General features: G+C 48.0%; 15 protein-coding genes across 15 annotated transcripts, besides 11 other annotated features; 4 read left to right on the top strand and 11 right to left on the bottom strand.

Annotated features, from left to right (window-relative positions):
- Positions 1-467: 467 nt before the first annotated feature.
- TB927.1.1090 (hypothetical protein, unlikely) lies at positions 468-1,040 on the bottom strand (the record flags this gene model as incomplete). The annotated part of the gene is made up of 1 exon (XM_001218811.1): positions 468-1,040. One exon carries the CDS (start codon positions 1,038-1,040, stop codon positions 468-470), a length of 573 nt encoding a protein of 190 aa, XP_001218812.1.
- A 347-nt stretch (positions 1,041-1,387) lies between these two features.
- TB927.1.1080 (hypothetical protein, conserved) lies at positions 1,388-2,845 on the bottom strand (the record flags this gene model as incomplete). The annotated part of the gene is made up of 1 exon (XM_001218810.1): positions 1,388-2,845. One exon carries the CDS (start codon positions 2,843-2,845, stop codon positions 1,388-1,390), a length of 1,458 nt encoding a protein of 485 aa, XP_001218811.1.
- A 462-nt stretch (positions 2,846-3,307) lies between these two features.
- Positions 3,308-3,541, bottom strand: TB927.1.1070 (hypothetical protein, unlikely; the record flags this gene model as incomplete). The annotated part of the gene is made up of 1 exon (XM_001218809.1): positions 3,308-3,541. The coding sequence occupies one exon, from the start codon at positions 3,539-3,541 to the stop codon at positions 3,308-3,310; it is 234 nt and encodes a 77-aa protein (XP_001218810.1).
- A 295-nt stretch (positions 3,542-3,836) lies between these two features.
- Positions 3,837-4,754, bottom strand: TB927.1.1060 (hypothetical protein, conserved; the record flags this gene model as incomplete). Its single annotated transcript, XM_001218808.1, has 1 exon — positions 3,837-4,754. The coding sequence occupies one exon, from the start codon at positions 4,752-4,754 to the stop codon at positions 3,837-3,839; it is 918 nt and encodes a 305-aa protein (XP_001218809.1).
- A 480-nt stretch (positions 4,755-5,234) lies between these two features.
- Positions 5,235-8,591, bottom strand: TB927.1.1050 (hypothetical protein, conserved; the record flags this gene model as incomplete). Its single annotated transcript, XM_001218807.1, has 1 exon — positions 5,235-8,591. One exon carries the CDS (start codon positions 8,589-8,591, stop codon positions 5,235-5,237), a length of 3,357 nt encoding a protein of 1,118 aa, XP_001218808.1.
- Positions 5,574-5,642: a sequence feature (9 probable transmembrane helices predicted for Tb927.1.1050 by TMHMM2.0 at aa 25-42, 63-85, 100-118, 125-147, 183-200, 764-786, 822-841, 854-876 and 984-1006).
- Positions 5,964-6,032: a sequence feature (9 probable transmembrane helices predicted for Tb927.1.1050 by TMHMM2.0 at aa 25-42, 63-85, 100-118, 125-147, 183-200, 764-786, 822-841, 854-876 and 984-1006).
- Positions 6,069-6,128: a sequence feature (9 probable transmembrane helices predicted for Tb927.1.1050 by TMHMM2.0 at aa 25-42, 63-85, 100-118, 125-147, 183-200, 764-786, 822-841, 854-876 and 984-1006).
- Positions 6,234-6,302: a sequence feature (9 probable transmembrane helices predicted for Tb927.1.1050 by TMHMM2.0 at aa 25-42, 63-85, 100-118, 125-147, 183-200, 764-786, 822-841, 854-876 and 984-1006).
- Positions 7,992-8,045: a sequence feature (9 probable transmembrane helices predicted for Tb927.1.1050 by TMHMM2.0 at aa 25-42, 63-85, 100-118, 125-147, 183-200, 764-786, 822-841, 854-876 and 984-1006).
- Positions 8,151-8,219: a sequence feature (9 probable transmembrane helices predicted for Tb927.1.1050 by TMHMM2.0 at aa 25-42, 63-85, 100-118, 125-147, 183-200, 764-786, 822-841, 854-876 and 984-1006).
- Positions 8,238-8,294: a sequence feature (9 probable transmembrane helices predicted for Tb927.1.1050 by TMHMM2.0 at aa 25-42, 63-85, 100-118, 125-147, 183-200, 764-786, 822-841, 854-876 and 984-1006).
- Positions 8,337-8,405: a sequence feature (9 probable transmembrane helices predicted for Tb927.1.1050 by TMHMM2.0 at aa 25-42, 63-85, 100-118, 125-147, 183-200, 764-786, 822-841, 854-876 and 984-1006).
- Positions 8,435-8,591: a sequence feature (Signal anchor predicted for Tb927.1.1050 by SignalP 2.0 HMM (Signal peptide probabilty 0.001, signal anchor probability 0.871) with cleavage site probability 0.000 between residues 53 and 54).
- Positions 8,466-8,519: a sequence feature (9 probable transmembrane helices predicted for Tb927.1.1050 by TMHMM2.0 at aa 25-42, 63-85, 100-118, 125-147, 183-200, 764-786, 822-841, 854-876 and 984-1006).
- Positions 8,592-9,407: 816 nt separating the features above from the next.
- TB927.1.1040 (hypothetical protein, conserved) lies at positions 9,408-9,917 on the bottom strand (the record flags this gene model as incomplete). The annotated part of the gene is made up of 1 exon (XM_001218806.1): positions 9,408-9,917. One exon carries the CDS (start codon positions 9,915-9,917, stop codon positions 9,408-9,410), a length of 510 nt encoding a protein of 169 aa, XP_001218807.1.
- Positions 9,918-10,346: 429 nt separating this feature from the next.
- Positions 10,347-11,720, bottom strand: TB927.1.1030 (hypothetical protein, conserved; leucine-rich repeat protein (LRRP), putative; the record flags this gene model as incomplete). The annotated part of the gene is made up of 1 exon (XM_001218805.1): positions 10,347-11,720. One exon carries the CDS (start codon positions 11,718-11,720, stop codon positions 10,347-10,349), a length of 1,374 nt encoding a protein of 457 aa, XP_001218806.1.
- On the bottom strand, positions 13,180-14,460 carry TB927.1.1020 (hypothetical protein, conserved; the record flags this gene model as incomplete). The annotated part of the gene is made up of 1 exon (XM_001218804.1): positions 13,180-14,460. One exon carries the CDS (start codon positions 14,458-14,460, stop codon positions 13,180-13,182), a length of 1,281 nt encoding a protein of 426 aa, XP_001218805.1.
- A 483-nt stretch (positions 14,461-14,943) lies between these two features.
- Positions 14,944-17,103, bottom strand: TB927.1.1010 (hypothetical protein, conserved; the record flags this gene model as incomplete). The annotated part of the gene is made up of 1 exon (XM_001218803.1): positions 14,944-17,103. The coding sequence occupies one exon, from the start codon at positions 17,101-17,103 to the stop codon at positions 14,944-14,946; it is 2,160 nt and encodes a 719-aa protein (XP_001218804.1).
- A 429-nt stretch (positions 17,104-17,532) lies between these two features.
- TB927.1.1000 (developmentally regulated phosphoprotein) lies at positions 17,533-18,811 on the bottom strand (the record flags this gene model as incomplete). Its single annotated transcript, XM_001218802.2, has 1 exon — positions 17,533-18,811. Exon 1 carries the CDS (start codon positions 18,793-18,795, stop codon positions 17,533-17,535), a length of 1,263 nt encoding a protein of 420 aa, XP_001218803.1. The 5' UTR covers positions 18,796-18,811.
- Positions 18,812-18,981: 170 nt separating this feature from the next.
- On the bottom strand, positions 18,982-20,106 carry TB927.1.990 (hypothetical protein, conserved; the record flags this gene model as incomplete). The annotated part of the gene is made up of 1 exon (XM_001218801.1): positions 18,982-20,106. One exon carries the CDS (start codon positions 20,104-20,106, stop codon positions 18,982-18,984), a length of 1,125 nt encoding a protein of 374 aa, XP_001218802.1.
- Positions 20,107-20,596: 490 nt separating this feature from the next.
- TB927.1.980 (hypothetical protein, unlikely) lies at positions 20,597-20,710 on the top strand (the record flags this gene model as incomplete). The annotated part of the gene is made up of 1 exon (XM_024642693.1): positions 20,597-20,710. The coding sequence occupies one exon, from the start codon at positions 20,597-20,599 to the stop codon at positions 20,708-20,710; it is 114 nt and encodes a 37-aa protein (XP_024498401.1).
- Positions 20,711-20,716: a repeat region (inverted telomeric repeat hexamer CCCTAA).
- Positions 20,717-20,959: 243 nt separating this feature from the next.
- Positions 20,960-21,271, top strand: TB927.1.970 (hypothetical protein, unlikely; the record flags this gene model as incomplete). The annotated part of the gene is made up of 1 exon (XM_001218799.1): positions 20,960-21,271. The coding sequence occupies one exon, from the start codon at positions 20,960-20,962 to the stop codon at positions 21,269-21,271; it is 312 nt and encodes a 103-aa protein (XP_001218800.1).
- A 314-nt stretch (positions 21,272-21,585) lies between these two features.
- On the top strand, positions 21,586-21,897 carry TB927.1.960 (hypothetical protein, unlikely; the record flags this gene model as incomplete). The annotated part of the gene is made up of 1 exon (XM_001218798.1): positions 21,586-21,897. One exon carries the CDS (start codon positions 21,586-21,588, stop codon positions 21,895-21,897), a length of 312 nt encoding a protein of 103 aa, XP_001218799.1.
- TB927.1.950 (hypothetical protein, unlikely) lies at positions 22,123-22,344 on the top strand (the record flags this gene model as incomplete). The annotated part of the gene is made up of 1 exon (XM_001218797.1): positions 22,123-22,344. The coding sequence occupies one exon, from the start codon at positions 22,123-22,125 to the stop codon at positions 22,342-22,344; it is 222 nt and encodes a 73-aa protein (XP_001218798.1).
- Positions 22,345-22,350: the final 6 nt, after the last annotated feature.

Raw genomic sequence — 22,350 nt, 5'->3', positions numbered from 1 at the left:
CAAGCAAACGACAAGGCTCCCTGCTCCGCTGCACAAGGTGTCAGCACAGCCTACTCTTCTGGTTAAACGGAAGCCACGAAATGCGTGATCGATTCGTCTATGGAATACAATCTATGCGTATGTGTGTATAAATATATATATATATATATGCTTTTGTCCTCCCCTCTTTTTTGCTGAGGGCACCACAGGGTGCAAGGCATTGAATTGTGAGAAAAAACAACAAGAAATAGGGGGAAAGAGAAAGTCACGTCAGCAGGACCACAACTACCACAAGGAAACAACCACACGATCACACTACGTCTACACAAGACTCTGTCAAAACAAAAGAAAAGCAAAGACGCAAGCAAACCAGTACCCCATAAAACAAATATTAAAAACTAACAACAAAAAAGAAGAGTTCGACACACATGCGATGGTTTAATTCCGCGATACCGTGCTGCACTAGGAACCAAACCAGCTCACCACTATTATATAATTGCATCCCCCTCGTGCATTTGATGTGCCTCAGGCCAATCATTTTTCCTCACGTACGTCAAATTCCATGCGCACTTTCTTGTCTTCAGCGGTTTCTTGTCGACTTCTGACCCAGACCTGTCGGTCATAAGTGGTGAATCATGCACAACAGCACCATTCCAAAACGGCACGTTTTCTCCACCCACCGATTTAGGTGACATTTCCTTCATCTCGGGAAAGGTGCTAACTCCCACATAAAGCGGTTGGCACGTCCATTGTTCTGTACGACCTGATTCCCTACAAGTGGAATTGTTGCGGCGGCGTTTGTTGAGCCGCCGGATGAGCTCCATCCGGTCATGAAACTTATTGATATTCGCCACGTGCCCATTGGCGGCGTTGTCGGAAGTTGATGAACGTGAACTATTGCGAGAAGTTTGACTACCGCACTCCCACGAGGACACGTCTTCCCAAGGCACCGATGCTTCCACAGACACCTCAGTAGCTAAATGGACCTTGGGTTGTCGTGCTTTTCGGGGTAAAGGGTCCCCTAGAAACTCACTGTTGTCGGGCGCGGAGAACCAAACCATGCATCCCACCAAAAAATAAAAATAATAATAACACTAGAGCAAAATCGCGTTGACCCGATGCCTGCCTGAATAGTTATGTGTGTAAATGTAATCTGTCTCGATTCTTTTTCCTCCCCCCTATAGTGGTTATATCAAGGAATTATTATAGTAGAGATAAGGCACAAAAATTAAGAGAGTGTTCGACGTGGAATCAGCAACATATTTAGTTGTCACCAAGACAGCAAGAGGGGACAAAATATGCGATACTGCGCAGTGTGTTGAGGCGTGAGTCTCCCCCATAAAGTTGTACTGGAAGTACACGCATATGCACAAGCACAGCAGGAAGAGTAAAGAGAGGGAGCAGCAAATCAAGCATCTTTCGGAAAAGAGCGCTGGGTGCCAAAAGGTATTGAGGCATCGAATCCATAATGAATCATGTGACTGTTGCGTAGATCACGTGGTCGACTGCGCTTGTTTCGCTTCTTCCGCGTCGTCTCTGAGTTGCGCTGGTCCTTCAATGCCTTCCGCACCGCCTTCATTGCACTCTCATCGGCGCGGTGAACATTCCACACGGCGCGCGACGCAGCCGCAAAAGTCTCACTATCCGGTAATGTGAGATCCCGCACTTCAAGAATGGCAGGCGATGGATTAAGCCACCAAGACAAAGCGGAGTTACCGCAACTACCACTGTCACGGTCAATACCGCTGACACCACCCCTTCCCGCCTGTTCATCGCCGTTGCCACTCCCCCAAATGGCAGGGTCGTTAATGCGAATATCATCCGGTACCGGAAGTAGTGGTTGCTGCTCGCGTCCAACTATCACTCCTGGCATCCCCACACTCTCATCCAACACCTCCAGCGGAATTATTGTCTCCCTACTGTCAACAAAAAGGGACAAAACCACTCTACCCTTAACCTGAGCCTTAATACTTATACAGGTACGTTGGCTCCCGACGGAATTGGCAGATACCTTCACCCGGATTTCGACTGGTGTACTGCCGTCACTACCACCAACACTACTCATACCAACTGGTCTTCCCAGAGTCGTGGTCACCAAAGGAGGTTTGGCTGGTACATGATCTGCATCAGGAGGGACGCTCCTCTCAACAATAACCATGGCCCTGTCACCCACATTGTATCGCATAGGAAAACTATTTCGGCCTCGAACAGGCACACCCCGTCGGTTGTAGAGCATAAATTGAGCAGTAACGCCGGCAGGCAGATCCAGTTTGCCATCTTTACTTTCTTCATTGAGAAGTCCCTCTATGTCTTCATTGCGCATAAGGTTGCTTACAATCTCGCTCTGACTGGAAGAACGACGGGACTTAGCAGAGCGATGTTCACGTGATTTGGTATAGTTATCGGGAAAATAGTACAACAGGCCTTGTGTTTGCGACGCTCTTAAGAGGTTTTCGTTGAGTGTAATTTGGTCTGTATGCAGTGCTACACAACCCTCCACGTCAGGAACCGTCGCTGGCGACTGCAACAACCTGGCGAGGTCCTTCAGATCATTTATGACTGGCCTCCGACAAATGAGGACAATTTCCTCGCGCTCCTCTTGCACAAGGGAAGAAATGTTTTCACCCGCAGCTTCTCCACCAGCGACGGGACGACGATACAATTCAACATTTTGGTTGTTGCACAACCCTTCCTCCATAAACTCTATCCATGATGCTGGAAAACGCTGAAGTGACGCTCCCCGCGGAAGCAAGTAGTCCAGTTGAGCGAGCGTGTACTCAGTGTTGGTGTGTGACGAAAGGAATTGAATTAGTGCATAGTACTTCGTCAGTTGTGAGGTGTTTAGCAACTCGCTGAGTTGACTCATAACCGGTCTCTTACAAAAAGATTCACACAAGTATTCCAAAGGGGGAAAACAACAGAGCAAAGAAGGGGAAGAGAGTTTGCAGCAGTATCCAACATCCAAGAAAAAAATGATTTAAAGCGAAGATCTCATATGATATTTAAATGCGCTTAACCAAAAAATCAGCACAGGTAAAACAGAGGTCAAAAGCCCATCGCGAAGACCGCGTGAATCCCAACACTACTGGACAAACTGCGGCCCTTCAGCTTCGGAAACAATAAAACGGACAATTGATCCTCGTCAATATTTGTGAACAACGCCTTCCAATGACACACTTCCACTTGGACGGAGGAGCACCAAGCCAATCAAAGTATAAAAGACGGTCCCAACAAGATCGACAGCACACAGTATACACAACTGTACTCCAATACGGAAAGTAACACAACTCACCGCGCTCTCGGGTACCTTAATTAGGATGGTCTCGCACTAAATTCGGCATGGCTTCCCACTCAACGCGCCCTTCACTCTCATAGCTAAAGACAATTGTGCCAACACAGAAAGAGTAATGCCACCATTCGGACAGTACGACAGCGATGCAGCAGACGCGCTGGCATGGCCTCCATTACCAACGTGCCATCCAAGGACAACAGCGGACCTCTTCTTTTTTTTTTTAAGGATGTCGTTCGGTGTCTGTGCGACCTGCAATGAAAGATCAGCCATCAGCACAATGATGTACTCGACATTCGTGCTGGGCGCACAGAGACCGTTGCAGCCCGTGGCGCACGGTGCGTGACACCTTCAGTGCCGCAACGGACAGGAGTGACTGAGAGTCAGCTTGACATTCTCCTTTCCCCCTTTTTAAAAGGAAGTTTGCTGACTTCCCCACTCCTGTGTGTCGCACACGAATTGTCGATGTGCAACCAAAAATCCTCCCCGCCAAGAGGTACTGAGACAGTCTAGGGGAGGGAAGTATAACAATGACGTAAAGAACCGGTCACCTCAAGAGGTTTTCATATTACTGATCGTGCAGATTGTATATGGGGGAAACAACCAACGTAACAGTCACAGGGATATCCCGCTCTCGCAGCATGTGCACCACACTAAGCTGCCGTGCTTCATTTATCTGAAGCATCAACCTCTCAAACCCACCAACCGCCGCTTGTTGCTGCCCGTAACCACCACCACCATTACTATTGGGTCCCATAAGGAAATCATTTGCTGGTACAAGAGTGTTACGCCGTTGTTTACCTCCCGAGCGCACTCCGCAAACTAGGACCAGGTGTGACTGAAGTACGTGAGTTTCCACCCGCTCATCACCGTCAAAAATGGAAGAAATAACATCTGAATTAAGTGGGATTTTGATAAGTGCGCTACCATACGGCCCACCTTCCCCTCGGAACAGCACACCCTCCCGAGGGTCCAGCGTTACAACCGCATGAGAACATTGTGCTGTCACTAAATCCTCTATGGCAGCTCTCGCCGCGTCACCTGGCAGTGTCACCTGATTCAAAATACGCGCATGTGAAAACTGAAGGTCAAGCGGATATTCCTTCGGTCGTTGAGTGATAAGTTTTGAACGCAACGTGATTTTTCCGTCCGACAGTTCGACGAGCAACCTCGCTTCTTTGGTTGGGTACGACAACACCACACGTGAGGTGGACATGGAGTTCAGTTGCGACGGACCACCCAACAACAAGGCGTTCCGAAACATGCCCAGGTGCACAGCAAAACGAACGCCAGTCGTGGTGTATTGTGAGAAGATTGATGTGGGAAGCACAGCCGTAGCTGTGGCCGACTGACCTGCGCCCTCAACGTCCAACGTCACGGAAGATTCAGTAAACTCCACCTCTGCCCACGCATCTTTGGAGATGGTGAGCAGAGAAAGTGACTTGAGAAGCAAGTACGGATGAGCAACCTGGCACTGAACAGACATGAAAATGGCACCCTTTGATCCGTATGCGTGCTTCGGAACCTCCCCGGTATCGAGGTACCACAATGTACTAAAAGCAGACAAGAAAGGTGGGGGCCAGTAATGAGATAACAGCAGCACAGGTGAATACGGTAAGAAATAAAATATAATGAGATAAACCAAGCAAACGAAATGAAAATTGCATCCGATGAAGCGCCAACTACCGAAACTCCCACTCCGGTGCGTGACCGTTGAGCAGGAACACAGTGACGCGTAACAAAGGATAAGACGACAGCAGCATTGATGCCTAAAAACAACTTCAAAACGCCAGACCCTTAGAGAAATGCCATATACTGCGTTCACATCCTGACAGGTACCGCACACTGGACAGACAGCCCAACCAGTCGCTTAGTATGTGCGATGCACCGCACAATTCGTGCGCGACGTATACGACAAATTATAACAAAAAAAAAGTGTCAGGATGGGGACCTTTGTTTTACCTAATCACTCACGGAGAGGATCTGGCTGAGTAACCCGATGTGGTCTTACAACAAAATGTTCTAGTACTGTGGGTGTGTAGTCAGTGCCCGAAACCCCATGTGGTACCCAGCGACTTGGATGTTTTTTTAGATGTGGTGGAAGATGCTTGGTTCTCTCGTCCCTGCACTCGGTAACGTGTCTGCCATCGCATATCCAAACTTTCGGCACAAACTTTTCTGCAACGACGTAAGCATGTAAACACCTCGTTCTGCCATCCAAGCAGAAACGCAAAAAGTGTTTGTAATCCTCAATCTGAAATGAGGAATATGACGCGTCATATGTTAAATCAAAGTAGTGAACAGATACAAATAGAAATACACCGATAATAAACGAAAGCAGCGGCGTTGCCAAGAGCCAGTAGATCAGAAGAATGTGAAGATAGTACAGAACAACCTGAACACGGTTAGTCGTGTGTGAGAGGGTACCCGTGACATTTGTACCGACGTGGTACGAAAGATACGCCAAGTTTTCAATCATATCCATACTCCTCAACAACGTACAGGCGGCTCCAACAAGGACACTACCGTGTGCAGCCGACCGCAGGCTTTCGATGCCCCTTGAGAGAGCATGCTCGTCACCCAACCACTCAATCAGGTGATTGGATGTGTCATCCGCAGCGGTACGAACCTGAGACTCCAACATACTGCTCCATTGTTCTTTCGTTGATAGAATCAAGCCATGATTCATCATGTAGGCCATCGTTGTTTGAACAACGGCTAACATTCCAGATGAAGCGAACACAACAAGTGCCGTCCAGCATAAAGAGTATGCGATCCGAAAGCATACACTCTTTCTCCCTGACCCAACCGAGAAGAAACCAATAAAGAAACACACCGCCACGAACAAAGATATAATGCCTTTGTCAAATGTATAGAGACAGAGTTCGGCTGTGCGGGTTACGGTACTACAGAAAAGGACGTGGATGTCCACGATCTCCTCTAGTTTTTTGTCCTCCATGTTCAAGGGTAGCGAGGAGGTTATGAGCCCGAAGCACATAAAACCAGCGATTATGTCAAATTTCCAGTTAATCAGGCGGAAGCCGACCAACCTCGTCAGAAACGATGTGACATGATTATCTCTAGGAAACGCTGCCTCCCGCTTATACTCTGTTCCTTGATAAATAACGGTATTGTTCCGGGCGCCGTGTAGAAAGGCACCACCACCGCCGCTGACAACAAGAACAGGTGCCTCTGAAAGCGCGTCTGTAGGTGTGTGTCTAGAGTAGTGGTGGATATCGCCACAAAGTCGCATGCGCAGGCGTGTACCGAGGGCGTCCACTACTCGGTGTAACTCTGGTTGCATCGTCGACGTCAAATTGGTGTTCATCGCCTCGTAAATCCACCCAGGCTCATGGGAAATTAAAATCACACAGGACGAAACGTCGAGGTGTTCCTCAATATAATTCAGGAAGTAGTTGCGTTGTCCTGGGTCGATGTCAGTCACACTTCCTGTATCGACACACAGCAAAAACCAGTTATATGGGAGATTTATAACAAAGAAGGAGCTCTTCTGGGGCATAAACCAGCCACCCATCCAACTCTCGTCAATGATAAACTTCTTAAATGTCACGAGACCATCTAACCAGTCGTGGTTACCGGGGATGGCGAACAGTAGGGGAGTGCTGTGTACCACCTCGTCTTCACCAAGACACATGTCAGCTATATCTCTACGCTGAGTCATTTCCGAAACTTTGGACGCCGACAGCATGTGAATACGGGCAACATCTTTGTTGTCCTCCTCTGGCACAACAAGGCGATTGTACCATTTCTTCACAAGCTTGCATAGAGGTGCGCAGCACCGAAGCGCGTTGTTGTACGGTTCGAGCAGGCGTGTGCGGTACGTTTCGTTGGTGGGATTCGGGTACGCCAAATCTCCACCAACCACCACAAACGATGCACGGGGAAGGGAAAAGTTCTCTTGGGGTTCGTAGTCACACATCGACAGCGTCCGCCCGCATCTGTTTTGCTGTCCATTACCTTCGACAGCAAGGAAGGCTCCATCACCGGCCGTCAGAGGTGGCGTCATCAAACCCCTTCTCCCTCCACCGTCGCGCACAGAAACTGAATTCACGAGTCCGCTTCGCGTTTGCACCGAATCACTTGATGCTAGACGGAGGAAAGGTTGTGCCATCAAACGAGCCATCTCATACGTCGAGTTAAACCCATCTCCGACGTCCGCGACGAAGTCGAACCAAACATTTTCATAATCATCATCACCGTACGGATCACAGCACACAGCATCCACACTGGTTGATGGTGAGCATTCAGAAACACGGGAAAGGCTGTATGACTTGCTAATTTTCGATCTGTGTTTGGTAAAACTCAACTTGAACACCTTGGGATTCATCTGTGACTCCACGGCACGTTGATCAAACGTCAAAAAATTGAGCGAATTTCCAAGGACAGACTGAAGGGCTGTGCCCGCAATGAAAGTTGAAAACCAAGGAACCATGCCCGGTCGGTTCACTGGGTACTGCACGGATAGCTGCTTGACCTCCAGAGAAGAGAGCGCAAAGCTCAGCCGTTTCCCCCCCTCTGGTGAGACAATCCAGGGCTGCTCAACCTTCGATATTCGTTTCGGCTTCGGTTGAAGTTTTCGCCAATCGCAGCCATCTCGGATAGTAGTGGGAACGACTTCGTGTGCCTTTCGCGAACGGCAAACCTCACTCCATAATAGTCCGCGCAGCGGATCAAACCCGCAACGCTTTTTGTACTGATAGTCAAAAGTTATAAAAAGTACATTCATGACACTCAACAGTAGCAGCGTCGGGAAAAGTGTCTGCTTTGGTGATGGAAAGAGCACACCCACGGCACCCTTCAACAACGAGGAGTGCTCAAAGTCTTGAATTCGCATACCGTACGCAAAATGTACGGTAGAAAATAGCGAAAGAAGTAAGGAATTCAACACAACCACGATTGTACTAGAACCATACGTCACACCCAGGCCCCAGACACGCTTCTTGCTGTGAATGTACAAGATTATAAGTGTCGTTGTGCTGAAGATTGGGAAAAAAATCGTGGCAACAGTATCATCGTCGGCATTGCAAATTTCTGCCTGCAGAGACCTTTGGGGTTGAAAAAACCCCGAGCCGGTATGAAAAAGGAAAACAACAACGCCAATCCATACTTGCAACACCTTCGTCACCTGCGCATACCAATCGGTTCGCCAAACATTGTGGACTCGAAATGGGGCGTGAAACAAATACATCCACGCCAAGAATATGACATACACTATTGTCCACCACACATCCTTCTCGAGAAATCGCAAGTACGACATGAATGCATCGGCGTACCTGACAGTGGAGGGGTTAGTGACATTCATAAGCTTCCTTCAGTTATATGCTATCGTCACGTGAAGCGGAGAACGAAGGATAAAGGAGAAAGAGTTGGCTTTGAGAAAAGGGCAGCAAATACGAAAGACAGCGTAAAAGCAAGCACTTTTCCTCGAGCAACTTTCGTCCTAGCCACCGGCTGTGCTAGATACCAAAGCGAATAGAATCAAACAGTATACACAACTGTACCCCAATACGGAAAGTAACACAACTCACCGCGCTCTCGGGTACCTTAATTAGGATGGCCTCGCACTAAATTCGGCATGGCTTCCCACTCAACGCGCCCTTCACTCTCATAGCAAAAGACAATTGTGCCAACACAGAGATCTGAGTTCCGCATATCCAAAATGATATGTCTTCGTTGTAGAACCGGTACATCATGTGGGAAAAGCAACCATCAAAAGGCGCAATCACAACTTCCACACCCGCTCTACCCACACAAACACGGACGCCGTCCATACAGAAGGTACGACATGCGAAAGGGTATGGTGAGAAGAGGTCTAGCGGGAAAACCACCGAGTTAACCTAAAAAGAGCAGCAAGGTAAGAAAAAAAGAGGGATTTTCCTTCACAATTTTTCAAAAAGAGGCATTGCTTAGTCTCAGAAGTTACTACGCAAGTAAGTTGCGGCGCGAGAAAGTGTACAAACACCTATATGTGCCTGACTCCACTCTCGGCATGGAAAGAAACAAATTAGGCAGAGAAAAGAGTACAATCGAGCGAGCAATGGTACGAGAAAACAAAATAACTGTGAAGAAACTATGTGTGTGATGAATAAAAGGGAGGGGGTGACGATGTTTGTTCCGGTTACTCCAAAGCGATGACTCGAACACTAATTCGTTTCGACGGTGCCCTGCTGTCACTACTCGATATTGTTGAATTCACAGCATTACCAGCCTCCACCTTGTGAGACTCTTTCATCCGTCGATAATCAACTGGGAATCGGGTGCCGGAACTCCGGGAAGATGGAAGCGGTCCCATTGAAGGTTCCTTACCTGTTCCCACTGCAGCTCTCCCATTATTGGTAGTTGTGCATATTTTACCTTTTGAGGCCCATTGGCCGCTACATGATTTTCCCTTCGGTACATCATAACGACGGCCTCTTGAAAGTTCCGAATGCAGCGATGCAGTCGGTAAATCAAAGCGAAAGCATCCAGACGGTGCCGCTGCGTAGTTACGCTCCCTATTTCTTGTCACTTTGTCATTTCCACTGATGGTGACATCCTCTTGCCGGGTTCGGGAGTGAAGTGAAGAGACAGTACGGAGGGTGTTGACATCGCGAGCAGCCAACCAAACTAAGGGTTTCACCCGCCACATTACTGTTCACAGTAGTGAGAATGGTAAAAAAGGGGGGAAAGAGCATAGAAGTTTAAGTATACATTAAGCTGTACAGGTTTATTATCGGGTATTCATGATGTGTGCGGCTCCCCATGGTTATGTGAGAACCAACCTCATATTCACTAATGTGGGTATACAACTAACCGGCAGAATATGGTTCTGATTATAGGTTTTTAACAAACAAATATTTTTGTTGTAGCGGGAAAAAGTTATCACCAATCCTTAGCAACACGCAAGGTATGAGGAGATAGGCAAACACGCAGTGTCTGTCGACAATACAGAGAGATTCTACGTGTAAAACTTAACTGATGTACTACTTGAAAAATTTAAGACGTTCCATCGGCACACCTGGGCCACTTCTTTTGTCGCACCGAGAAGCTGAGGCACAGTGTCGGCAATGCGTTTCGCTTACCAACCTGAGGCCTCAGTCTTTCTTTTAAGCAGTATTTGCGTGACGGCTGCGCCCTCAGCAGAGAGCCTTCTCTTCTTTGTAGCGAGTAAGTTTGTTTGCCCCCGTCGGACGATGGCAGGTTTGCCCAACTCTGATGTTTCCGGAGGTTCCAATGCATTATCTTCCTCTTCCGGTACTTTAGATCCGCCGTCATCTGCCACACTTTCAGCACTCTCTTCCTGTTTATTGGCCGTAAACTCCACAGTTTCCTTCCGCTCATCGTCTTGCTCGGTCGGCAGCAGTTGCGCCAAAGGTGTGCCGTCCACCATTTCTAAGTGGGGCATAATCCGCATGAGGTACTGCAGCACTACCCCAAGATTCTTTTTCGCTGGAGGTGGGCTTTCGCTCTTGTTGTCGTCGTCTCCCTTCCCCGCCTTTCTCTTTGCCCCCGTAGACACATTACCATCTTCCACAAATGGATTACCGCGAACACCTAAGTGGTAAACAAAGCGACACCGCCGCAACGTAGACGCCTCCTTCAATTCATTGTGGCTAACGTCCAAAATTTTCACAGAACGAAAAAGAACACCTTCTGGAACCAAACTCTTCAGTTTGTTCTGACTCAGCCGCAGCTCTGTGACCTTGGGTATAAACCAGTGTCGCGGTAAAGACGTTAAGCCACAGCCGCTAAGTGAAAGTTTCTTCAGACAGGTCATCTTCACGATTGCAGACAGAGGGTGTTCCCAATCTGGTTCGCATTTTGTTTCCTCTCCCGCTTCAGCCTTCTTTTGTGGATGAGTCTTATCCTCCTCTGTTGGTCCCGCATATAGGCTACAAAGGAGCGGGTTCCTGGAGAGAACGAGCGTTTCGCACTCCGTAAGGTCCGCGATAACGTCATAGTTCTTCACTGCAGTTGCGATTTCGTCAGCACCCGCTCCTTCTACGCATTTTCCAGAGGGTGACCGCAGGAGCAAATTGTTGTCGTTCACCACGAGGGTTTTGAGCGTCCCTGCACTACCTTCAAGGCCGACAAGCGATCGGAGGCCACAGTGAGCCACGACGACTACGGTAAGGTGTAGAGACGCAAGGGGTGCTATGGATAGGAGGTGAGGGTTTCGCGTGAGATTTATAGATGTGAGGTTGGCGAGCGTCGCCAACGGTGTTATATCACGCACATCATTAGTTGATAGATCCAACCTCCGAACCTCTCGAAGAAGAGTACCGATATTTGGCGGAATTGCCGTGATATTTTTTCCCTTTAAAACAAGTTGCCGTGTCGTTTCGAGGTCGATGTCAAGTGGGATCAACTCAATGAAGTTCTTGACCGACATTAAAGCTCTTTCCTTCCTTGCCACAACCTTCCCGTCACCGCTTGCGGCAAAACGACTCATCGTAGCTCGCTAGAGCACTACTGAGACTTCAGCAAACTACCGGCAGTAAACTGAAAGTGATACCCATGTAATATATATATATATATATAGAAACCCCGTAAATGTGTAAACAAGGGAGAGAGACGTTGGGCTCAGTGCTACAAAGCGCACCAGCAACAGAAAAAGACAGAGACCGAACAACTCGACTATATGGCATTCGAAAAATATATATAGCAGTCAGAATCAATAAGCCACCGTACGCTCTCACACGCGTTTACGTATACATGCGCGCCAAAGGAATTTGACAACTTTGGCGGCCACCAAACATTCTCCGGGCTATGTACTAAAGAACAAGTGATCGACCATCGTGTACGGGTACTCTAATTTTCTCTGGGTGCTTGATTTGGTCGTAGCACGTGACCCCCAGAGTAAATACCAGGGCCAACACATACGAATGGTACCTCTTTAGCGTTTCAAGTACAATGTGGCCAGTGCGCAGGTACCTCTCGTTGGGGTTGCGGCTCTTGATGTACTTGCTCATGCGATAAAAAGATTCCTGCGTAAAGGACCGCACTACCATCGACGAGCGAAACATAGCCACTTCAGCTCACTCGCACTTGTATCCGTATGTTAACCTACTTCGATCTCCGCCAACGATAATGCCTCAACCGAAGAAACACCTATGCCCTACAGCGGGGAAGGGAAAAAGAAAGAATGCAGACCTATGTGCGATGCGCAACGCGAGTAGTAAAAAAAAAGACCTTTATTGCAAGGTATTGTCTTAAGGGTGGCCCGTGTTCCCACAAAGGAGCGGTTCGTCCCATTCCGATACTTCCCTCTGAGGGGCGCCCACTCGTCATCCCCCCTAGCGCTCCATTCCGTACTCATATAACGTTCTACAAGATTGGCATAGATTCGCGTGCTTTTTTGCGTGCTGGTGAAAAAAAAACATAAAATTTCGGCGGTATCAAAAGAAAAAAAACAAATCGCTGGGGGTCAAGAAAAGAATATGTGCACATGTACACGCAAATATGTATGTACGTGTGTGTACGTCGACCGCTTTGTTTCCCGCCCTCTGGCAATAAAGCAACTACAGTGCCCTCCGCGCATGAAGGGTCTGTAGTAGCAGAACGGTTTTGCGCAGGCGCTTGGTTATCAGTCACTTCTATCAACTAAGAATGACGACAATGAATGGAAGGGATCAGACCTACGTTTGGCATTCCCTCCTCACTAGCATGCGGCCCACCGCAATGTAGAAACATACACGTAAGCATACCTGTGCAATCTCTTTTTTTTTCGTTTTGTCGTCATGTATAGCAAGAAAATACAACAGCAGTTGTGCTGTTTTACGTCACACGATACGAGCATTGAGAATTTCGTACAAGACCATCACCAGCTGAGTTGCATAGCCACTGGCCGGGATGCGTTATAAAATATAGCAATTTCTATGCTGCTTCACGTTACGTGTCCTGCCACACCCCTATCCCACAACACTCGCAGTATCGTACGGCGAATCGTCCGTGGCGGCGGCAACTACGCGATCAGCACTGTGCCTGTTTCCATACAGCACAATGCGCTGGGTGGTCACCACCGGACGGTTTTCCTCCACTGCGAGTGGGAGCTTCTCAATATATTCACGAATACATCTTGCACCCACCTCATCGATGCCACAGCGAGACATGTCGAGCACAGGCAGGACCCGATGCTCGTAATGTGATGCAAGAAAACACCTTAACAACTCTATGAGACCGAGGTTCCCGATCCCAGGATTATCGCACAAGCTGAGTACTGTCAGCGATGGAAACAGAGCGATACGTGGGGCACTGTTGAAGGGCAAATACGCCTTTGGGGGCTTTCCAAACGCTCTTCCTGCGATCGCTCGGCTATCGGAAGTCAAACCCACGGAAGGGTAGCAGGCATCGTCCACTGGAAACAAGTAAAACAAAATCCCATGAAGGCTATGATGGTCAAGGTTCATATTATTAAGATACAGATGCCTTAAAAGGGGCAAAGTCAGTTGCGTTTCATTTACGGTACTCATTACCTCCAGCATGCTTCCGAATCCATCATCTGTGAAGTAGTTGCCGTCGAGCCGCAAGGCTGTAACCCATCGAATTTCCACCAGATAAGGACTTGCAAGAAGGCGACTCAGAACATACGGGGCAGAACGTTCCATAAAACACCAACTCAGGTCCAGCTCCACATGCTCTTTGTCCGCATCGTATTGCCTTGTCAGGCGGTTGGGGATGTCCTGAAGCCTTGTACGCGAGTTACAGTCCTTGGTCACAAGCAGCTTCTCCACTTGTTCATACCACCATTCCCACGTCCCATCACCCTGTTGTGCCCGCTCTGACGGCTGGATACGAAGCAGCTGGGGGGAGCTGGAATTGCTAAGAATGGTTAAAGTCATCTCCCCGTCAGCAAAGGTATCTTGGCTTGCAAGTTTATAAGTCCCTCTACTCTTCGATCGCCCGTTGCCCCCTACGCTACAGTGGGAAAAATAAAAGTTGTCCTTCCCACTGATTTTTGAAGCCTTTCTGCGTCGGTGTGATGTCTCTCTGCAATTTTGTTGCGCTTCAAGCCGACTCAGCGAGCCTGGTGAAGCCAGTCGTATCGGTCTTTCGACGGTGGAGAGCTCGCACGAACGAAATTCGTCCCCGTTTTGAGCACCAAAGGGTTCGGTGGGTCCCACACCTTCATCTTTTGTACGTATATTTTGATTGCTACGAGGTTTTTGCTGCTGACTCCCTGCACAACCCATAGCTTCGGCACGGTAAACGTAATGACCCTCGCAGCCCCGGATGCCCGGGACACTTTTACCAACGAATAGTCGATTACACCACCCGAGACCAGCGGCGGGGGTACAACTAACGTCCTTGCGATCACTTTCGACATATTAACGCAAGTAATATAACAAGAGGTGAAGCAAATGATTAAAAAAGAGGATAAAGCTGCAAATATTGAAGGGACGACAACACTCTGCGCTCAAGCAGTATAGTGTTGTGAAAACAAACATGGGTGGATGCATGGATACCAAAGTTCGTTTCTGGAGCCATACTGGGTGCACCGCGCATTTCGGAGGCTACATTACCTCTTTTATTTTTTCTTCTTCCGCAGAACTCCGCGACAGTCTTCCGTGAAGTGGAACTAAACATAATAAACTGTGAACTGATAGAATAAGTCAGACATCACCCTGTTAGTACAAACGTGCGAGCAATGTGACTCTTAGCCCTTCCAAGGTCCACTATCCTTCCAGAAGAAGCTTTACCGCATTCGGCTCCATTACTGGCCTCAAACATGCGTCACCAGCGGAGCCACATGCGTGACGGACGCACAAAAACATGTGATCCTTTGTATGGTAAGAACTCGACAAAGTATTCTTCTGGCCATGTCCGACGCCGTCCGAAACAACAAAACTCACTTCGCCGGCATCGCTGAACTTCATACAATTTTCCTCGATACACCCATTACATATGTCGAAATCGTAGCACATGGCGCATTTCCAACGTCTGCCACGCACAAGTTGGGCACATAAATTGCAGTACACACCAATGTGTGTGTTCCTCTTGTTCGTCACGAGTACTCCTCGAAAAAGTTCTAATGGTGCAACATTTGAAGGGCCCCAAAGCAACTCCACTGTTGTTGGGGTTTCGACGTTCATCCTCAGTAGTATGTGGTGGGCCGGATGTTTGGCGCCCTCAAAGCAGATCTTGCAGAGAGTTCCATTTACCTGGCTACACTGAATGCATCTAAAGTGGTATTCCTTATCTATTAATATATCCTTGTGACATTCACTACACGTGACACACCGTTGCACCCCCCGAATGTATTTTGTTGGAGTAGCAGGGTTCAGCTCAACCAGTAACGGGCACGAAGGCTTAATAACATTTAGGTTTACGGCGCTGTTCCGAACACCAGCAAAGACGCGCAACGCATTCTTTAGCTTCGCTAAATCAAGCGAAGAAATAGTTCCTGACAGGGACACAAACGACGATACGTCAGGTTGGTGGGACTCTGATGACGCCAACGTGGGCGTCCCAAGAGAATGATATGTTTTGTCAACACGAGCGTGGAAACGCAAAGGTGCATCAGTGGATAATAAAAATCGCTCGATTTCACCAGTCACGCGCTGACGTTCCCCCTTATCGACAAGATGCCAATCTGGCGAGTTCATCCCACACTCTCCAAGTTCAGCAGTATTACCCTCAGTACATGACTGGGTTGGGGGGACCTCCCCCTGCCCATTAGGAGTAACGTAACAGATGCGCGGAAACTGCTTGGCATCCCCCTTCGCAGTCTCAACACGGGTATTTTGAACGGCCATAAAGTACGGAAGCCTCGAGAAACCAAGGGCAGATGAGAGTTCACTTAGCATACCCTTTGGACCACTCCACAGCGGCATTAGGGGGACAATGGGACTCTTCCATCCATCAATCCCATCTATCAACCCCTTCAGGCAGCCGACAGCTGCGCCTTGCTCTTCATCAACACTAATTAATACTATCTGAGCACACTTGGCAATTCCCGACACTTCCTCAACCGGCTGGTTCGCTTCCCCATTGGGAATAGAAGTAAACTCCCTCACGACCCGTAGCCACGGATCCCTGATTTTCAGATCGGCGACGAAAGTTGGCCGCGGGACGGGGTCGCAACTGCAAGTGACCTCCCGATTGAAGATGTTCTTCCTCAGCCAATCAAGCGAGGCGCCATCCCAGCTGGCCCAAACGACGATGAGTGTGGGTACATTTGAGACTACAAACGAGAGGTTGATCCTTTCCTCATTACAAGCGCTATGATAGATATCGAATGGCGCATTCTTCGCCTCCAAAACACTCTCTCGAAGTTCCTGATGGGCATTGTGGAACAACTTCTCCTGCAGAAATGCTGCCTCCTCCTCTTCGCGCACGTCAAAGTCGTCACCACCAGCTCCAATGCTCACAATTTGATCCAAATATAATTGTGTCAGCTCATACCGCTTTTTAATACCCCGAAGAATTCCACATCGCATTGCCCAGTAAACGACGCTCCATCGGCGGAAGCTCTTCGTTTGTCCTGTTTCCCATAAGGGAGGTAGCAGTAGATTTGGCACGGCGTCCCCTACTTGCGGGCAAATGACAACCTGTGAGGCCATATCCTCCACGAGCGTCAGCCTAATAACTCTAAGAAACCATAGAAATGCCTCCTTGCGAACCAGTGCTACTGACCCGTAAATCAACAGTGAGTCTGTCTTCGAGGACTCTGCACCGGATGATAAAAGTACATCTTCCCTTTCAGTCAAAGTTAGACTGTCTGATGAGAAAAAAGCAAGTTTCTGGCGCAGCAAAGCAACAGCATCCTCACGCTCGTATTCTAGCATAAGCCCCCACCGAGTCGGTGTCACGAGAAAGCACTCACTGCCGTCCATCCTAGCAACTACGTACTGACCTAGGGAGCGAATGGATAAATGGAAAAGATATAGACAACATAACAGCCCTCACGGCTGGTAAGCGCACTCATTATTCTCCACCTGACAAGGGGGATACGAGAACGGACGGAATAGAGTTAACTCGAATCGTTCACAAACATAAAAAGAAAAGTATAAAAAAGTTAGAAAGTTCAAAAAGTACTACCTGAATCGGACACTTTGGCTGACCATGAGGAGGAGCATGTAAATAAACATATGCCGCAGGGATCACGTTAGCGCAAATCCCACTACAAACGGCTTTCCGCCCACCGCGCGCGCAATGACCGAATTAGCAAATGGTACCAAGGAACACCAAGGGGCAACTAAACGAAACGATTAACTAAACATCAAAATAGTGCTCGGGTATCGATCAAAAGTAATAAGATTCCCTCAAATTTGGATAAAATAATAGACACTGGTCCCGTACCCCTCCATCGTGTTCAGTACAAGATCTCCACCAAAGTGCCGGGCATAAACTCTCGACATGGGAAGACCGAAACCGTAACCAGCCAGGGGCGCTACGTTCTCGCCACCGTCCTCTTGTCCAAGGTGGGAGCCAATGAGGCACTTTTTTGCTGACGTGTGAGCATAGCTCATCGCCATTTTCGCCTGTGCTACCGTCATCCCGAGACCCTCATCTGAAATACGTATACAGGCGTGACTGGAGCCCTCTTTTATATTCACTAAAACTTCCACCTGAGGTGCGTCATCACAATCAATGGTGGGTGATGTAAGGTCTGAATGCGATTCGACAGTTGCCCTGAACGCATTCTTCATTAACTCGATAACAACGTACGATATAGTTGAACTCAGGTACGCCAACTTCATTGGTTTTTCATCCTTCAAAATAATAAACTTCACCCCCGGGCAGGAGCCGTAAAAATTGGTGCAGATAGATTGAGCATCCTCTACAGCATTGCGAACAACCTTCTCGAGATCTATTTGCAGATCAACCAGATCAACCATGTTATTCTTCACAACTTCTGAGTTCAACAGCATTCGTGAGAGGAAATTGTAGTTCACCATACGGAAACAGAAGTCATCCAGTGGCCCTGTGAGATCCAACAGCCAGTCATTGGATGATGCCTCCATTTCTTTGTATGAACCAGACCACTTGTTTCGTAGAATAAAGCGCTTATGACACGAAAGAAGATCCTTCAACTGCAAAAGACCGGTGCCTATTGTAAGCAACACTTCCCTCTTCATATGAGCCTCCTCGATTTCCTTGACAACATCCAGAAACTGCTCACTCTTCGCACCATCTTCGGGGAAATCACACTTTATAAGCTTTTTAAAGGAATCGAGAAAAGTGTTCCTCACCGACACGATGGGCAGCATCGCGTTAAGACCGCACGGGAACGAGTCTATTGTTGTGATGAGTCTTGCTAGTAGCGTTGGTAGTTCTGCATGACAAAAAACCTTGGCATTGTGATCAGACTCAGCACAATAGCTGATGAACTTGCTTGGTGTGTTTATATTACTCAGTGGGCGGGAGCTGTAGAAAGCAAGAAGTGATTTGATGGTCTGACTCTCCTCAATGAATGCAATGCGGTTGTCCAAGGCCTTAACCTGGTCCCGAAGATGTGCCACTTCGTCGAACTTCCACCTCATGAAGGAAACACGAGTGCGTGAGAGACACAATAAGCGACGCATAGTACTACCTTCATTCTAACGAAACAAAATGTTTGTTAAAAGTATTGCAGGTCTTTCCCGGAATGAACAGAAAAAACATGGCGGTCGACCCGTAAAAACATTACGAAGTGAATGATAATAGAGGGAAAGTACACACAGTTTCACAAACATTGATATACATTGCCCGAAGTACATCTTTTCTAAACTCTAGTCGGAGGCAAAGAGACGGGCCTCCTCAAAAGCAGCGTCCTTGGTCCAGTGAACTACCCTTGGATCATCGCTATAAATAAACACAGCGTCTTTTTCCAGCTTCTCGAGAGAGCTCTCGATCTCCTTGATACGCTTCTCCAAATCAGACTTTCGCTTCATCTGAATATATGTATCTTTAGCAAATGGCATTCTATTCAACTCAGCACCTTTTTCTGTCAGCTTCGCTCGTAATTTGGAGATCATGTTTAGCCTTTCTTGCTCATCCAATCGGTATACAAATTTACCCACTCTCTCTAGGCGATTGTTCGTTCTCGCCTCACCAATTGCTTTAAGTTGCATTCGCTCCTTCTCAATTACCTCCTTCACTCGTCCTATATACCCAGGTACCCGACCAAATGTCTTTCTGCGGGTTGGATCCTCAGGTTGATCTTTCCGCCGTTTTGGGACCATGTTGTCTACATCAATAATGTTTGACGTGACAAAGTCCTTTTTACAACGTGAGCGGTCAAGTGAATTCAGGTGGCAGCGCCCATTGTCTCCTGTTGCGGCCCCCTGGAAATTATTTTTGTTGTCACATGATCCCACAGCAGATTCAACGTTTCCGGTGCCACGCAAGCCGGTGTCGCCACCGTTAGCTTGCTCGCCCTTTCGCTCAGGGTCGTTGGAGCTCATGTCGTGCTCCCGAATGCCATCACCCGCTTGCCCACCCACCCCATTTGTATTTGCAAGAGATCCCATACCACCCATCCCCGAACTTTCCTTCTGTTGTTGATCTGCCGGCTCCATCGCTCCCTGAGTGCGTTTCCGTATGTCTCCGCAGTCTAAAAAATCCTTTCGGTGCTGCTTTTTATGGGGCACAGGTGGAACAATGTGTTTGATCCCCTGTCCTGTGCGGAGAAAGTTCTTGGGATCCACTGTATCATTCACTATTGGGCCGATAACCGCGTCACGTTGCTTGAAATACCTGGGGTGAGTACTGTCGAACTCTTTGTTCTTGTTGTAAAACGTTGAGTACGTTGGTTTTGGAAGATCCACCATACGCTTCTCATACTTCCCACTGTACGGTCCTTGATCCACCGTTGGCTGCGGCGCCAGCAAATTTTTAATGTTTTCGCCACTCATTTAAAAATAGGCAACTTCGTCAACGAAAGTAAAAAAAGAAAGAGAAGCATTTGAAAAGTGCAAGACCGTATCAATTAGCCAAGCATCGTACAAGTACTATGATTTATTGGCATTCCCCGCGACCTCTGAGACAACTAAAAACGTAAAATGGTGCGTGTTTTGTTAACACAGAATCGTTGCGAACACGAGGCAGCACTGGGTGATATCAAAGAGGGCAACAATCTAAACAACGGGATGGCGCGTTTCATCACAGTCTTACCATCGCTGTTAAAACCCCCGCTACAACAACTTACAAAACGCCCACACAACTTCAATGACCTCAACACAAATACTGGCAAACAGTTGAACCCAAAGGTTTGGCGCTTGGTATGACTCACAAACGGAATAACTACAGAGCAAGCAGCGACGCTTGGTCGCTACTAAAGATATTAAGACACAGGGTGTTTTGTGATAACGAAGGTAGCACCAGTTTGATTGGGCAGAGCACCTGATGCTCTCAGAACAAAAGGGGGGAGGCGTCAAGCTCACAAACGGAAAACCGCTGGCACCGTTCCCTCAAAGTCGCAGTGTAACTGACAGCGCCCACCCATCACTGTCCCCCTAACCCTAATGCAGCGCTAAATGTGAAAAATATCAGAACCAGTAGCAACTTTATACGCAGCAACCTAAGCCAAACTCAGAGCACGCTCCTTCCAAAGGAGGCCCAACAGCACAAAACAAATTCATCGCCTCCTCATGCCCACTGAGCCACGCCGCCCTGCATACTTGAGTTGGTGTGAGTATGCAGTCAGGTACGGATGTATCAGCGTAGTGGGATTAACAAAGGGGAGAGAATCACACGTGCCGGGAATTCATGGGCACCCCTCATCCAACCTTCTGCTACCCATCAACTCGGGCAAAAAGAGAAAAAAGTACGGCCCCGTGTTCATCCTTTACTCGCCGTGTTTCAAACGATAAGAAATATCACTCACAGTATCCGCACTCCTTAGGAGGTATAAACACTAGACAAAATGCAATCGGGTGTAGTCCGCAGCACATTTTATCACTAGTACGGCTTAGTACGACATCAGATGCGAAACAAAAAACCTACAACAACCAAAAGTTGGGCAACGCTGGAGAAATTTTTGTCCCAAAGGGGGCCGCATGCCTAAATCACGTTTGTTAATTGCTCAAACCACAGGTATCACAACAGCGGTAGAACTGTAATCAAGACGACGTGTTTGGCGTCGATTTCCGACTAAGAATCACAATAGTAGATGTCAACAATGCAACCAACAGAGGGCATCTTTGCGCAGACTCTATGAATAGAAAGAACAAATGAAACCGTAGGCACATCATCACGTGAAAAAAACAGAAGGAGCTACCGCTAAAGAAAAAAAATGTGGTAGCTGTCACCCCACACACAAACAAGCCGCCAATGACAATAAGCACGGCAACAACTTAACAGGGTATAAAGGTGCTCACTAATTATCAAAGGTGATGTTTAAAAAAATAAAATCTAGAATTGGAAAAAAAGCAGGTACAAGAAGCAGTGCCTCTGCACTGCTTTCTATGCCCCTCACCCGCATGGCACCGAGAAAGGAGTTGATAAGATTCAACAGTGATTCAGTCCAAATAACCAGGGAGTCAACAAACAGACAAACAACCCTAAGCGCATACACGTACCTACGTGTCGCAAATCATAGAAAAGAAGCCAATGATCCACTCCTAGCACGGGTGGCCTTCCACACAACGAAGGACCGTATAAGAAAGAGGAAACCACCAAAGGACAGCAACGTTTTCAAGCAATAAAATCCAACGCGGCGACCATGATCCCTCAAAAACTTCCTTTGATATACTCTGGATAATGAAATACGGAAACACCTTGTGGTGGCAAAAACCAAAACCTTCCTGTCAACGAAAACTTCAGCACTGTAACCACAAACCAGTAGTTAAGGAGTCACTCCCGACAACGATCGAGTCGCTACACTCGAAGAATACCAGTTGTCCAAACTCTCAGCACGCCCACCTGCCTCCATGACGACGGCCGCTCCAAGACGGCAGCAGACCCTACGACATCGTTCAGGGGGGACACACCGAGCGCATGTAGCATACACCCTTAAGATTAGGTCAGGCAGAGGAGGCTGCTCCATTAACCCACCACTGGGTGAAGAGCGACCCCGCAACTGGACAGGCAGCACCCTTGGAAGAGCCCCAGTCACATATGGACCCGACATCGCCAGCATCACATGCCCTTAACTACCC

Source organism: Trypanosoma brucei, chromosome 1 (assembly GCF_000002445.2).
Source record: "Trypanosoma brucei brucei TREU927 chromosome 1, complete sequence".
In the NCBI taxonomy this organism is placed as follows: domain Eukaryota; phylum Euglenozoa; class Kinetoplastea; order Trypanosomatida; family Trypanosomatidae; genus Trypanosoma; species Trypanosoma brucei.
This window is presented reverse-complemented; position numbering and strand designations above follow the sequence as displayed.